This window comes from Orbicella faveolata, unplaced genomic scaffold (genome assembly GCF_042242905.1).
Source record: "Orbicella faveolata isolate gen_17 unplaced genomic scaffold, um_ofav_v1 contig_34, whole genome shotgun sequence".
In the NCBI taxonomy this organism is placed as follows: domain Eukaryota; kingdom Metazoa; phylum Cnidaria; class Anthozoa; order Scleractinia; family Merulinidae; genus Orbicella; species Orbicella faveolata.
The window spans coordinates 6,217,800-6,233,256 of NW_028301563.1; the positions used below are offsets into that span (position 1 = coordinate 6,217,800).

The 15,457-nt window shown below is 39.1% G+C and overlaps 2 protein-coding genes across 5 annotated transcripts; both read right to left on the reverse strand.

Annotated features, from left to right (window-relative positions):
- Nucleotides 1-2,341: 2,341 nt before the first annotated feature.
- Nucleotides 2,342-4,029, reverse strand: LOC110055718 (uncharacterized). Its single transcript, XM_020762115.2, has one exon. It carries the CDS (start codon nucleotides 3,720-3,722, stop codon nucleotides 2,640-2,642), a length of 1,083 nt encoding a protein of 360 aa, XP_020617774.1. The 5' UTR covers nucleotides 3,723-4,029; the 3' UTR covers nucleotides 2,342-2,639.
- Nucleotides 4,030-4,449: 420 nt separating this feature from the next.
- On the reverse strand, nucleotides 4,450-15,372 carry LOC110055721 (androgen-induced gene 1 protein-like). Of its 4 annotated transcripts, none has more exons than XR_016201384.1 (7): nucleotides 15,032-15,372; nucleotides 10,816-10,947; nucleotides 10,236-10,337; nucleotides 9,175-9,290; nucleotides 7,632-7,786; nucleotides 7,334-7,410; nucleotides 4,450-6,001 (listed from the first exon to the last, which is right to left on the reverse strand). XR_016201384.1 is itself a non-coding variant. In XM_089271208.1 (6 exons), the coding sequence occupies exons 1-6, from the start codon at nucleotides 15,182-15,184 to the stop codon at nucleotides 5,928-5,930; spliced, it is 732 nt and encodes a 243-aa protein (XP_089127334.1). In that variant the 5' UTR covers nucleotides 15,185-15,368; the 3' UTR covers nucleotides 4,450-5,927. The 4 variants fall into 4 exon arrangements, 2 of the variants coding, with proteins under 2 accessions (XP_089127334.1, XP_089127335.1); XR_016201383.1 differs by having other exon boundaries at nucleotides 7,334-7,413; XM_089271208.1 differs by lacking the exon at nucleotides 7,334-7,410 and having other exon boundaries at nucleotides 15,032-15,368.
- Nucleotides 15,373-15,457: the final 85 nt, after the last annotated feature.

A 15,457-nucleotide genomic window follows, 5' to 3' on the forward strand; every position in this document is an offset into this window, starting at 1 on the left:
AAAAAATCGTTATTCAATTTAATTCGTTTACAAAAAGGGCAAACTGCGTGTGAAGGCTTCAGCACCAATGATTCCGTGTGCCATGTTCGGACAACCATGTATTTAGTCGAATGCATGTTCCTGCGAACGTTATTTGTTTGCCTAGATGAGACGAATAAAATCGTGAGAGACTGAAAAATTTTAAACACTTCTGTGGATTTAAATTTTTTGTTAGGTAAGTTTATATTCCCATGCAGCAAAAATTTCATACAAACTTTGAATTATTATCAAAGTAAAATTAACGTATTAAATCCTCGCCACTGTATTTCTAAGCCACTGATGTACGCTGTCGTAAAAATTCTCCTCTACTGTTTACAAAATTTAAAAAAGGCTTTAAAGTGTGAAACCTACTACCGATTTAGCAGATACGAAATTTGCATGCGACATGCGTTTGCTGACATCGCTGGCTACTTCATGCTTACAGACACGAACTGCTAAGTCTAAATTAAATCAAACATGCTCCACTGACTGTCCTTAGGTACCGTACGGACATAGGTTGACAAGATTTGTTTGGCCCTGCCAAAATGTCGACAAATTTTGTCTCCACCAAACTCTGAATTTGGTAATCGCGTACGCACTTGAAAACACTAAAATATTTGATAACCACAGGTGTCAATCACGTTGAATGTATAGACTCTAAAAAGCGCGACCAAATTTACTTGATTTACATTTTCAATTAGATTAAAGCCTGCAAATTGTAAAATCTGACAGCTGGTTTTGACGCTTGACAAAAATTTGCCCTGCTCCGAGGCAGGACGACGGCGCTTTTGAAGGTTGGTAAGGCTTTACACAATTTTGGTGGGAAGGAAAACACCGTACGCACTTGTAGAACGGAAGTGATGACAAATATTTTTACAAAATAAACAAAAACTCTCCTAGTGCGTACGAGCCCTTATCTAATCTAATAAGACGGGCAATACCTGTCAGGCGTAAACTACGTGTTAAATGTGCCCGTTGACGTCAAAAAATATTCAAGAAAGAGGTTCGTTTCATAATTTTGTGGGCGCCAAATTGACTAAAAATACATTGTACAAGAGCAAGAATTTCGTTTGTTTTATGCGTCTTCCAAACACAAAGTTCTCTACATGTAAAAAGGTCGGGATTTTTTCCTCTTTTTTATATGCGGCCGAAAATGAGGCTTAAGTTATACATGCATACAACAGTTGTAGGGGGAAAAATCCATCCAGGAAAAAGTTTCACCCATGCTGTCAGTAAATACATTTTCAGTCATACAAAGCTGATGGCTATGTAAAAACAAACTCCCAAGATGTAGGATAATCTCTGATGACGTCTTGTTTACGTTTTTCCTCATTTACATACGACTTTGCGCAGAGAAGGCAAAACGCTGGACACGAATTGACCACAAACATTTAAGAGCTTGTGAAACTTGTAATTAGTGAAAGTTTTGGTTCTTTGGGTGTAATGTTCGAGGAGAAATTGGTTTTCAAAAACTGTAAATTTTGTGCGTGGCAAAAGCGCTATTATGAGGTTTAAAAGCCGCATTGCACAAAAAGCATTCAATACATGGCTCAAATTCCTTGGGACAGTAAATCACGAGCTAGAACGTTTTAGTTTTTGCCCAGTACTATAAGCTGTCCTACTGGACTGATACTTTAGAGATTTTGAACTCCACACGGTTTATTTTCAACACTTTTTCTGTGTTTGTCATTTTTGTTTTTTTTTTTTGTTTTTTGTTTTTGTTTTTTGTTGTTTTTTATATGTAATCAAAAATATTACAAATTTCATTTTTAAAAAAAAACGTTTTTCTGCTGCACTGTCTCACGATTATTGCAGGCTTGGGTACCATGGACAAAATATTAAATTCTCATCGCAGATTGCTATGCATTTCTTTAAAACTGGTTCGGAGAATTTGGTAGTACATCAAAACGATCTCTTCAAGTTAATGATTTTTTTCTTATTCTCACCACCCATCTTCTTGAGAAATGAGATTTGATCACTTTACTGTCACGGTTTACATCGTGGTGTGCGTCAGTTTTCAATCTTCTTGTGAAAGCATTCCCTGTACACTCTTTTTTTTATACAAGAATATGCTTTATCAGAATATCGAGGCTGAAATTTACGAAATTTTACTGAGAATAATATTTTAAGAATAAACCCGAGGCTGGAATTGTCAAAAGAATATAATTTTGTGTTGAAAATTTGTAAATGTAACATTACTGTGTTTTTAACGATACCGTATAAGATTTTTCCTTTCTCAGCTCTAAACGGTAAAACTAGCCAAAAAAAAACAAAAATCAAAAACTAGCCGTATGTTCGATGCTAACAACATTTCTGTAAGAAGTTATGTGTGTCAGTCATATCTGGTTTTATTGCCTGTAAATTGGATCCAAAATTACTTAACTTCAACGCCATCGCCAATCCCATGTACTGATAGGACAGATAATCTGACATTTTATCGGCATAGTCCACTCTGTATTACTATAATCTAACAATATTCACAAGAATATTTCGGCCCAAAATCGGCAGAAAAATGAGAATATTTAGCCTGCGCCGGAAAAGCAGTTTTCTGAAAAAAGAAAAAAGAGTGTATTTATTTCTCGGATTTTGTAGCTTCGGACATCTTTGCAGAGGTCACGTTATTAAAGTTTCGTGTCCCACACTTCACAATCAATATCGAGAACGTCTGTTGGATTATCAATGCCCATACCAAAATCGTCGGGCAGATTTTCATCTGTGAACGTTTCAATGACTTGTCCATTTGTGGCACTAACCTTGGACCACTTTCGTAGCACTGCAGTAGTTTGCAAGGAGTTTGGAGTTTTTGGACTCCTTGGGGAAACTTCCACCGTGTCCTGCCTTCTGAGAAACAGAACTTTGAGCGAGCGTCGACATTGAGGAATGCGAAACGTGTACGTAAAGGGGTTACAGGCGGCGTTTATAAACAGAAAAGGTAGCGAAATGCGGCGACATGCCACGAGCCATTCCCCATTACAATGTGAACAGTGGGCCTCAATTAGTGTCATTAAGTAATATGGCGAATGTGATAAAACAAGGAACAGGACTATTAAAATGGCAGTAAAGGCAAACTGTTTGTCGATGTCGATTCTCTTCTCAGCGGCGGCGGAAAAGGAACTGTCACTTGCGTCCGAGCTCATGGAACAAACTCGTTTTCTGTAGCCACGCAACACTCTGAGAAGGGCGAAGTTAAAAATCAACACTGCGATCAGTGGGAATGTCATATTCAAATGAAGCTGCAACACGGAATAAATTCCCTCAGGAATGCCAGTCAACTGGAGCAGGCAAAATACGAGTGAATATGCTACGATGCAAACTGCGCACAACAGCGTTTTTCTACCGCTTGCCGTGGCGCGGTAATAAAACGGCAGCGTTACGGCGATTAAGCGTTCTACCGAGAGGCCCATGACAAGCAAAGTGCCATTGTTTATGGAAAATAAACCAATGACACTTTCAAAGCTTCCAGTCACTGGTGTTCTTTCTTGAATTGTTTTGCAAGAGATTTCGTTGCGAATGTGTAAAGTCCCTATAACGCAACCGGTTAAGAAGTCTTGCACTGCCAGTGCTGCGATTAAAACTGAAATTGGCTTTCGAAAGCAGCGTAGCGGGTCTTTGTACATCACATAAAGGAGAACACCATTAGCAACCATCGCCAACATGGACAATATTCCAGCCATTGCGGCAGAGCAAATACAGATTGCAAGCATTGAAGCCGTGTCCACTTCAAATCCCACAGATGAGAGAGATTTCACAATCTCGTAGTTTTCGTGCGCCGAGAGACGAATAGTAGCCGATGAAACAAGTGCGGTATTTCATCTAGACGTGATCATTTCATTTCCACTTGTGCTTGGTTCATTATTCTGCCACTGACGACAATGTATTAATTCAAAGTATTTCAAAATTTCAATTACACGTATTACTGAACAATTGGCCTGCGTTCCTGGCAATCAACACGCTCCGCTGAACTCGGTTTTGGTCTTCAATTTTCAAAAGATTGTTATGAATCATGTATCGATGATTACCTGCGAGACAAAGAGAAAAACGTTCAGATATCAAGGCCTTTCATCACAAGGACTAAGGCGGCTCGGTGCGAAGATAGCAAAAATATAACGGTTGCTTGGTAAACCGTTAGAAACAATAGCCAAATTGTACTTATATTCAAAAGTACCGTCTTCTTGTTAGAAAGAAAACCATTTGTATGCAGCGATATCGCGTGATGGTTCATTGGAAAAACATCAATCGCTTTTTCTCGTCAGCTTAATTACTGGTAGCTTTTCAACGATTTATTTGCATGTCTCGGCGATTTGCATGACAGTAGCTGTTACCACTTGAAAAAAACCAGGTGTGTAAACTGATACAAGTGATTGGTAAAACAGTTTGGAAAATTAAACCTCCTAGACCTTCGTTAATGGTTCCTCAGTAAGTCCCAGACCCTTTTCATTCTTTCTTGTTTTATTATTTTTTATCGGCAATCTTTAAAACAACAATTAAGTTCCTCGGGGTGAACTATTAGTAAAAGAAACCATAACCAGACAGAGAAATTTACGTCCAAAAAAAAATTAAATCAGAAATTTGGATCGCATTTTAAAGACTTCGTTTTCCTGGAGAGACCCTTATGATGTTCAAAAAAAGCTCTGTTGTAAGAGCAGCACATTGATTCTGTAACTCTGTATCACCAATCAGAATGCATGTCTGCTGATAGTCAACCGTGGCTTCCAGTGGACAATGAGTAGTCCCTCTTTCGCTTAGTCCGTCTTGCGTGACGCGAAAGAAAACCGCAAGTGAAAAATTGGCCGCGCGAAATCCTGGGGCCAAGAAGCCACGATCGCGCGCTTCTCGTCCCCAGGATTTCACACGGCCATTTTTCCTCGCGGTTTATTTACGGTCTCGCTCGACGGATTAAGTGAAAGAGCGACTAATCGAAGTCTAAGAAATGATCGGAAAGGTCTCATTTAAACATAACTTCATCAATGGTCATTTTGTTTCTCATACTTTGCTAAGCAGTACATTCGTTCAAGAAATTACATTACTTCGGACCATCATGAAATATTACAACAATCAGATTATTGTATACCATACATTGAGGTCAACAATAGATTTATCCATTAAATAGAGTCATATTAGATTAATAGAGTCATCATGTTCCACCAGATTATCAGAACTAACTTTAAAAAAATGTTTTTTTTTTCAATTGAGTGTCGTAAAATCAAAATCAAAGTAATCACTCTAGCCAATCACAAAGGACATAGACAACCCAACAAACCAATCAAAACTCGAAGTAAAGACACGTTTCTGACGCAAAGCCCGGGAAAAGGCGTGCAAGTGAGTCACGTTTGGTTTTGGTATTACTTCTGATTGGATTAAAAAGGGGCGAGTTTTCTAAGTCAATCATGAAGCGTAGAAAAACCAATTACTTTTTCGACACTCAAATGAAAACCGCTCAAAAATAAATGTGTCCTAGTAAGTAAGAATTAATAATCGAACCAAAACCAGAGTAATTCTGGCCAATCAAAACACGCGCTAATAAAACTGCAGTGAATAAAATCAGAATTTAAAATGATGCGCGAGAGAATGTCGCCTTTACTCCTGGTATTAAAATCAAAATTATTCTAAGTGCTATCGTACACCTATCCATAATTCTTCATGGAAGAATTCGGCTGTTAAACGTTTTCTTTGAGTTGATCAGATCCTTCTAACTGCCTGTAGATTCTATATCTGCTCGTAGAAACTGTTTAAACAATTTTTAACTAAAAGAAAGTTTAAGAAGTGAAACGCCCACAAGGGTTATATACCTAGATCTTACTTAGGTTATCAATTAACATTTGCACTGCAATGGGCAAATAAATAATCAGCGAAATAGAATCAGAACTAAAAAATTAACAAAAGCTGTACTTAAAGATACAAGGTGCATTCTAATCTGCTTTCTTCACTTTCTTTCTGGCGCCTTCTTTTGGATTCGAGTTTGTGGATTTCTGTTCTTCTCCATCTGTGATACAAACAAAACAGTGTTACACAACAAAACGAGGTAATTCAATTGATTTAAACTATGCTTAGCGGAGGCGAGGTGGGCTCATGGTTAGTGTGCTTGTCTCCGGTTCGAGCCCTGGCCGGGGACATTGCATTGTATTCTTGGGCAAGACACTTTACTCTCACAGTGCCTCTCTCCACCCAGGTGCATAAATGGGTACCTGCGAATGTAATGCTGGGGGTAACCCTGCAATAAACTAGCATCCCCTGTAGGGGGGGGGGGGGAGTAGAAATACCCCTAGTCACTTCATGCTACAGAAACTGGAGATAAGCGCCTGCCTGATGGGCCTCTTGGCTTGTATACAGATTTTACTCTTTTTGTATTCCGAATGCACTTTTTCGTGGGCCTATTTTCAGGGAAGGGAATCTTCACCAATCAGGAAGAAATATTGTATACTAGAAATATTTTTTTTAACATGTACAAAATTATATTAACAGTTTTAGGCTTATAAATACTATTTGGATGCAATCTTATAATTAGCTCTTATTAACCGAGCTGGAGGTCTGTATGGGAGAATCTTGACCGAGGTTGTGAGTACAGACCGAACGCAGTGAGGTCTGTACACACGACCGAGGTCAAGATTCTCCCATACAGACCGACTTAGCTCGGTTAATAAGATGTTTATTATATGGCAAAGAAGAAAACTTTAATTCGTTTTTAATTTAATGTAACTGGTTTGCTGACAGTTTGCTTGCGAACGGCGATGAGCTTAACTTAAACCTGCCGAAATTTGCTCGTCCTCTTTACTTTTTTTGTCATCAGGCTTTTTGGCACTTCCATAAATGATTGAGAAGAAAATAAAAGAAAATGGTGAACATTTTTGTATTTTAGTTTGCTACTTTTTCAACGCAAAATGGAACCGGTCTAGCTAGATGCCGGTCTAGATGGGAAAATCTAGACCGCGGTCAATATCGATTTCAACCAGTCAAATTCGTGAATTCGGTAGTTCCCAGTCTTTGTGAGACACAGCCATATAATACGTCTACAATATATCGAGATTAGTACATGATGGGCGTGCATAGATATGGAATTTTTCTTCAAGTGTTCAACTTGATATCTCACAAGTGGTATATTTTCCAGAAAAGCACTCATGCCTATATAACAAAATATGATATTAGCAAATCATTGGTTTATACTTTGCAGTGGTTATATTTATTCTGGAATTGTCTTCTGCAATGTTTAAGCTAAGGGGGTTATTTTCCAGAAGCATGGGGAGGGGAAAGGTTAATATTTTAAAAAATGTTAACTAAAGGCAACTGATTTGTCATCTAAAGTAACTAAAAAAATTACCTTATACGAATTTCTACGCCTTTCAATAACTCAAGAACTCGGAAGTCCAAAAGTTAACTAACGATTGCTTTTTTTCTCTGCTGTCAATCAAACAAAAAAACAAACAAAAAGGATAGAAAATTACCAATTGCAATTCACAAACTTGACCTTTTGAACCCATTAAAATAAAGCAAGCTTCTGCTTCCTGAGAGGTGTACTAAAAGGATTGACGGCAACGACAGTGATTAATTGAGCAGAGTTCATGTATCATTGAAAGATGCAGTAAAGCTGCATGTGACACCTACTAAGACTCTCTTACCTCCCCATATAAACAGTGTCATCCACTTCCCCAAGAAGTAGAAGAAGACAAGAATGCAGAAAGACATTGAAAAGAATGCTGCTCTAAAAGAATTGGGCATGATGCGAAGGAATGGGTAAACCCAGAATTCTGCTGCATATGCAATCCACATGATCCTAAAAGAATAATTTTTCCTCTGTTAGTAAAGTGATTGGGTAAAGCCTGCAATCAAGAGGCATGGTGGCCTCACGGTTAGTGCGCTCGTCTCTGGATCAAGCGGTCCAGGTTCGAGCCCTGGCCAGGGACATTGCATTGTGTTCTTGGGCAAGACACTTTACTCTCACGGTGCCTCTCTCTACACAGGTGTATAAATAGGTACTGGCGAACCTAATGCTGGGGGTAACCCTGTGACGGAGTAGCATCCCACCCAAGGGGCAGTAGAAATACTCCTAGTCGCTTCATGCTAAAGAAACCAGGATAAGCTCCGGTCTGGTGGGCCACTTGGCTCGTATGCAGACTTCACCTTTTACCTGCAATCTTGGAGTATTTCTACGAGTTCCCTCAGAGTTCAAACTTCAGACTGCCTAAACTGACTACAGTGTACCAAACCATTGAGATACTTAGCTATGCATCAACATGAAGCTGGTAAATAAATTAATTTAACTACTGTAGCGAGTTTGTAAAGCTGATGTCTCGAGCATTATAACAATAATAATAACTTTATTTAATGAGGGAAACACTTAACAGTCCTGGACTGAGAAACCTGTGGCTCTCACCTAAATTACAGCAATAAAAAAACTACAAAGCACTAACCCTTCATTAAACAAATTGACCAACCGACCGACTGACTAAACGAACAAATGACCCATCTGACTGACTAACCGACCAACTGACTGACCGGCCAATCAACCAACTGACCCATTGGACCAACAGACAGACCAACTGACTGACTGCCCCCCTGGAGAGACCTCCATATGAAATGATTGGGGATGCACATCAGAACATTTGAACTAAACCCCTAATTAAAAGGAGACCAATCAAGGTGTGGCCCAAGTTTTATTTGCCCCCTAATAGATAGCACTTCAAACGGAACTGACAGCATTTTTTTTTATTTCATCAAGTGCATTCTAAAAGATACTTTGACAGCTAAAAGAATCCTCAGTGGGAAAAAAGATGGCGACTGGTACATTTACCCGTAGTTCTTAGCGCATGAAAACCTAAACAAAGTTCATAAAAACATACAGAAACGTTATAAAATATTCAAACCTAGGCTACTTTTAAAATATCCTTAGCACAGGGACAAATATTGTAATTATAAGGCTTTCTTTGTGCCTTTTGGGCTGTGTTAGGTTCACGAGGCATTGTGGTAAAATGTACAACCACCATCTTTTTTCTTATGGTGGATTGTGGTGCACTGAACATCCTAAGTGAGCACAAAATCCTTGACTTACATCCTTAACTTTTCCCATGGGAGTCACCCACCCCCCCCCCCCCCCCTGCACCCCGAGCTTACTGCAGCGGCATTTATTGATAAACCTTATGCCCAAAAAAGTTGCAGACCAACCATATAAGATACACCACACCAAATGTGGCCAGCAGACACAAGCCAACACAATTCCTGGGATATTTATGCCGAATGAAGGCACCTTCTATAATCACAAAGACAGCACACCATGTATGCTGAAAAACAAAAAAAATCAGAAAAACTTAGACCATTTCCACAACAATTTTTTCATTAATTAACATTAAATTTTACAAAACAACCTTGGTGACATTTTGACAAAACCACCTTTGCACCTAACCCCTAACCAGACTTTAAGATGTTCGGGGGCTTTGGAATTTGTGCCTGAGTAGTTTCTTGATTTTAATCCCCATCCACTCCCTACAGAACAAGAAAATTTCACAATACACTAAGGAAAGAGAGTATACATGTACATGTATACAGTCTTGACTTGTACACAACATCCAGGTGGCAGGTGCAGTGGCCTCATGGTTTGTGCATTTGACTCCAGATCGTTCAGCCCATGTTCAAGCCCCCAGCCAAGGACATTGTGTTGTGGTCTTGGTCAAGACACTTAACTCTCACCATGCCTCTCTCCTCCCAGGTGTATAAATGGGTAACGGGAAATTTAATACTGGGGATAGCCGTGCAATTGACTAATTAGCATTCTATCCAGTCGGGCATAGAAATACTCCTTAGCCTGTAATGCAGGCGTATTTTGGCGAGCAATCGAGCGCATTTTGACTAAGCGAGCACCATCTTGGATTCAAACTCGTAAGAGGCTTGGGGAGAGACGAAAAGGTGTCCTAGGGAGTGGGTGTTAGGCTGAAAGAGGAGTAACGGGGGAGGGGGAGGAAAAATACGTCTTTTCCTTCCTCTACTTCCCCACCCCCCTCCCCGTCCACTTTTTCTAAACCAACATGGCCGCAAATCTACTTGATCACTAGCTAATACTGCTATAAAATGCCTGCACTGCAGGCTAATACTCCTTGTCGCTTCATGCTACAGGAACTGGAGATACTGTAAGTGCCAGCCTGATGGATCCCCTGGCTTGTATGCAGACTTCACCTTAAATGACATCCAGTGAATATTTGTGCTATTAAAAAAAAGCATTTCTCACTTACCAAAAGGTGATTCAACCATGGTGGAATTATCGCATCCATTGCAACAGGAAAAATTAAATTTCTGTCAATCATATAGATACCCCAAAATGTGGCAGCTACAAACTGAAATAGAAAGCAATATAACACAAGAAGCAATGAAAATTAAGTAACAAATTCACCAGAGGAAAAGAATTAGGCTCAATTTCTGCCACTCTGCATTCCTTCTCAAGAAGTGCCAGTGTTAGAATGTTTCATATTTAAACAATCAGCTCTCAGTAGCAGTTGTAATTGTTTCCTTAAGCAGAGGTTCACATGCCCAATATGTTTTACATTTAATAAATATTTGACCTTAAAAGTGTTGTCACTAAAGAGAGATTCTAATGGAGTGATTCTATTATACTGAAAATTTTGGTATATTGAAATTGCCATTGCTTTAACACAAGAGGTCATCACATTAATAAGGGTGGACTGTGTTTACAGACACCACCTGAGTAACCAATTTATTATCAACAAACTTCTATGGCCTGTTCTTCAGTGGTCATTTTAACAGGGTTTCACTATTATTATGGTCCACTGTTGTTTACATTTGATCAATTCTTACCACACCAAGAGGAAATGCTAGTGCACAAAACACTGTATCACGAAGTCTGACAAGCCAGTTGTCTTCATGTCCCTTTAAAAGAGTCAGAATATCGGCACAGGGAGCAATAATAAAGTATATCAACTGGCAAACCTGAAAGAAATATAAAACAGTTATAAATAATTATAATACCAATAGTGACTAAATAGAAATTTAAAAACAACAAAAGCCAAGAAGTTATTTTCACTTCTACTGCTAGGAATGGTAAAATCTCAACTGATGAAAAGCCAAGTATGATTGAAAAATCTTTCATTCCATTAAGGCAGGATTTATTTTACAGGATATAAAATAAGTTTCAGATGTATTATTATCCACGAGTCAAGGTAGACAGAGGTATAATTTTGTCTCCTGCGATGAATAGCAGGAGGGAGTACTCCCAAAAATGGAACATATAGGGAGGTTTTGCCCAGGAGGGGTATTTACTCCTTCCAGACTGAAGCTATATAAAAAGGTGGCAACATCTTTGAAGAACAGAAGAGGAACAACATTTGAAAACCTGTTCCAAATATCTCAATTATGCACAATCGGCTACTGATTAAGGGTTACAATGTATCTATCTTCTGTAGATATCATCCTCATACCTAGAGGCTGCTCTCCTTTTGGTCAGCACCAAGAATCGCAACCTCTTGCCAAACCCAACTTTCCGACCATGTGCAGAGCATTCGTTTCATATTCTCAGCCAATTGATCAGATTTGTAAGATTTGATGGGAAGTCTGTGAATTGCAGACTTCCGGTGTTGTTTATTTATTTATTTTATTTTATTAAGCTTCAGCCTACTATTACACATAAAGAAAAAGAAAAAGAAGAGGAAGCAAAAGAAAAAAACAAAAACAAAAACAAAAAACAAAAAACAAAAAAAACAAAAAACAGACAGCACAACAAAAAACAAAATGGCCAGGGGAGCCGCAACAGCTTAGCCAATTACAGCATACTCAGAAAATTGGGTCCGGCCTGAGGTTGCAATTCTTGGTGCTGACCAAAAGGAGTGCAGCCTCTGAGGACAAGAATGCTGTAGATATGTGAAATGGATACCATTTGCTATGTCCAGAGCATGTGTGAAAGGGTTACCTTTTCTATTAAAAACAGTATATAGGTGAGGTTTTGGACCTCGGAAAACAGAACCTCCCCCATAACAACACTGTTCAGTAGTTTACCTGACCCAGGGTTTTCAATAAGTTTCAAAATAGCCATCTGAGCTAACTAAAGTAGGTGGCAAACTGATGAATTTTTTTAATAATTTGAGTGAAAATACAGACAAAGTAGGCAGTGGTAAGAGGAAAATTCTGACAAAGTAGGCAGCGATTTTCGCCGGTTGCCGGCTTCTAATGAAACCCCTGCTGACCCCTCCCTCAAGATTTGATGCATAATTATTGGTATGTCTCATATGTGCAGATGTTTCCAGCGACTATTGACCCAGGGGAGATTATCTGTATCTGGGGATAGAAGATTGCCTTCACTGATCATTTATCAAATGAATTACATGTATTGATAAGGTCACCTTTACAACTCCTTTAACAAACAACAAAGCATGCATCCCAAAAGAATTGTCAATAGCTTTGAACTAATTAACAGGTCGGCAATTTTACTGAAATTTTAGTCGAACAGTCAGCTTTTATGTCTCTTACCAAATTTAAAAAGGTCAGATACTGAAAACGTCCTCCATACAACATTCTATCCTCTGTCACAATGTATGAGTCATGATACGTCCCATAAATATAAAACAATCTGCCTCCTAGATGAAACAACACTCGGGAAACCATCATCTTTGATTTCCGTCTTCAACACAGGCTACAGCTATTGCACAATTTGACTTACTGCAGCCGGCATGACGCAGCAGGCAGCCATTAAACTTGTACCAGTTTAATGACTGAGGGGGGTGAATAGGTTTGCAGATTGACAGATATGGCTTAAAAAATTGCACGGTTTACGGACTTTTGCGATAAATTGAACAGATTGGCAGATTTCAAAAATAGGGCAGATCACAGATCAACTGTGAATTTTGGCCTGGACTCTGGACTCTACCTGTTTTAAAGGTCAGATTGTGGATCCTCAGATAGGAAGTTCGGATCGTAGATCTTTGGTCAGCTAGGGTCATGATGTTAGTGTTTTAAACACTTGATTTCTTTTTCCGGACGAGACTTGATTATATAGATTCGGGTTTGGCATTGTTATTGGAATTGTGTGATCCTTATCTTACAGCCAGTTTTTGCGACCTTGACAATGTTATCCGCATCTACCAGTTTACCAATGAACTTTCATACAAAACTAAATGGCAAATCTGTTAAGATGAGGAATCGAGTTAATGTCTGATGATTTTCAAAATATGCAGAGGACCTCTGAACCTGTCCAAGACTATCCTGGATTGTCCACGGGTGTCTCAAATTAACTCCTGAAAAAATCCTGAAGCAGTTTTTATGGAAGAGAAACTTGTGTCTACATTCACTCTTTCCATATAATACAACAACCTTTCATATTTTTCATATCAACAAAAATTCACCACCATAAATCAATTTGAGAATCTGTTATAAACTCATGAAAATGTGCGCTTGCAGACCTGCCAAGTTTTTGCAAAATGAATGAATACTAGGGGGTAATTGTTGCCCCCCGCCATACGTTTCATCATAAAGTTTGGGCTCCCATATTTTCATGTGTTTGCAACAGGTTTTGTGAAACTTTGCATACTTACTCAGTTCAGCATTATAAATCAAGAGGTAAGCCTAATTTTTTTTGTTTGAATTTATAAAAATCGATAAAGCATGACATCGTAGAAAAGGTCTCCACTCAGTGGTGTGCATTTTATCAGTGCTTTAGATAATGCTGTGATTGTATTGAATATCAAAAGCTCAAAATAAACGATTATTTCCTTCCCTTTTTCAGACCTGACCGAAAAATTGATACCTTATCTCAGACCTAGACTGAACTGCATCTCTTTCGGTCAAAATTTGAAAAGGGCTTTAAATACCTCATGCTTATAATTATACCTCACTTCTCGATCAAGAGATGAATGACAGAGATGAAGTGGTTTTCAGCTGAGAGTTGTAAAACCAAAACCAAACCAATGACGAACCAGGTAGACTACTCAGCAAATATCAAACCGTAGTAAAACCGAAACCAAAATAATTCAGTGCCTTATCACTTTCCACACCACTCTAAAATACCTGATTCTATAACCAGTGTGCACAAACTATTTAACAATTAGACCCGTAGTCTGCAAGGGCTACGGGTCAATAGCCCATGAGGCAAAGCCGAATGGGCTATTGACCCGTGGCCCTTGAGGGCGAAGAGTCTAATTGTTTTAGTATCACCCAACTAGTCGGACAGAAAACGTAATAATAAAGTTAACAAATGCAAGTTGAAGAAATATTTATTTGGGAATAAAACGAAAGACAGCATCACGCTCGATGGCGCCAATTTCGCTACTCGATGACTATTACTAATAGTCCCCTAGTAGCGTAGCCAATCAAAATGCAGGATTTGCATTAGTCCACTAGTTGGGTGATACTAAACCCTATTACACACCAAAATGGTCGAAATGCACAACCTATTTCAGACTGAAAACCCATGCTATTTAGTACTGCACATACTTTTAGGTTTACAAGAAGGAGTACCCACCCACCCAAGGGAAGAAGGGAAACTAAACAACCATCTTATATACTGTTGGAGTGAAAATACGCCACAGACATTTTTCAAACAATGCGGTTCCGGATTTGAACAAAAATATTCGCGGATTGACGGATTTGGAGAAAAAATGGCACGGATCGGCGGATCTGCATACCCCTATTCACCCCTCTCATGACTAGATAACTCACCAAATTCAAAAATGTCAGATACTTCAGCCTTCCTCCATAACTCAATATATGCTCTGTCACAATTTGCATGTCGTAATATGTACCATAAATATAAAATATTCCACAACCTAGATGGAACATGCCACGAGGAACCACCATCTTTGCAAGATCTTGCAACTGTCGAGTGCTTACGCACTCTAAAAGCCGGAAGAGCCGCCGATCGCAGTCCCCAGATCACCAAACGTCTACAAATTAACTTTATTAACAAGAGGTCACCTCTCGGATGAAATTATTATTTTAACGAAAAAAACAGTTTTGCATCCCTTGGGCCGTGGGGTAAGCGTTCAACCGAGTGCCGATGTTCTCAAGTTAATTATAAATATCTTACCAGATTCAACACAGTCAAAAATCTCCATCTCCCACCATATCCAGCACGAGCAGACTCTACTTTGTCGTCTTCGTAAAACGTGTAAGCAAAAAGAATTCCTCCAAAAACGTGAAAAACGATTCCTAACTTCCCTCCGGCTGCCGAAGAAGCCATGTTTGTTGTCCCTTACCCATGCCCCCTCAGTCAGTTGGTCTCAGTCGGTGAGACAATCGCACGATCATGTCTCTAATTTTTCGAGATTTCAAAGGGATCCAAAAGTTATTTTAAGCGATTTTAATCGTTGAAAGCTCGTGTTCAAAACGTGCAATAAGTTCTGAGTATCCCAGTATCAGGTCTTCCTAAGGCAGGGAGGGAGAGGAAGAGCAGTCCCACTTTTTTTTTCTCCCTCTCCTCTCCCACCTGAGTCCTTCAAACTATGCGCAATGA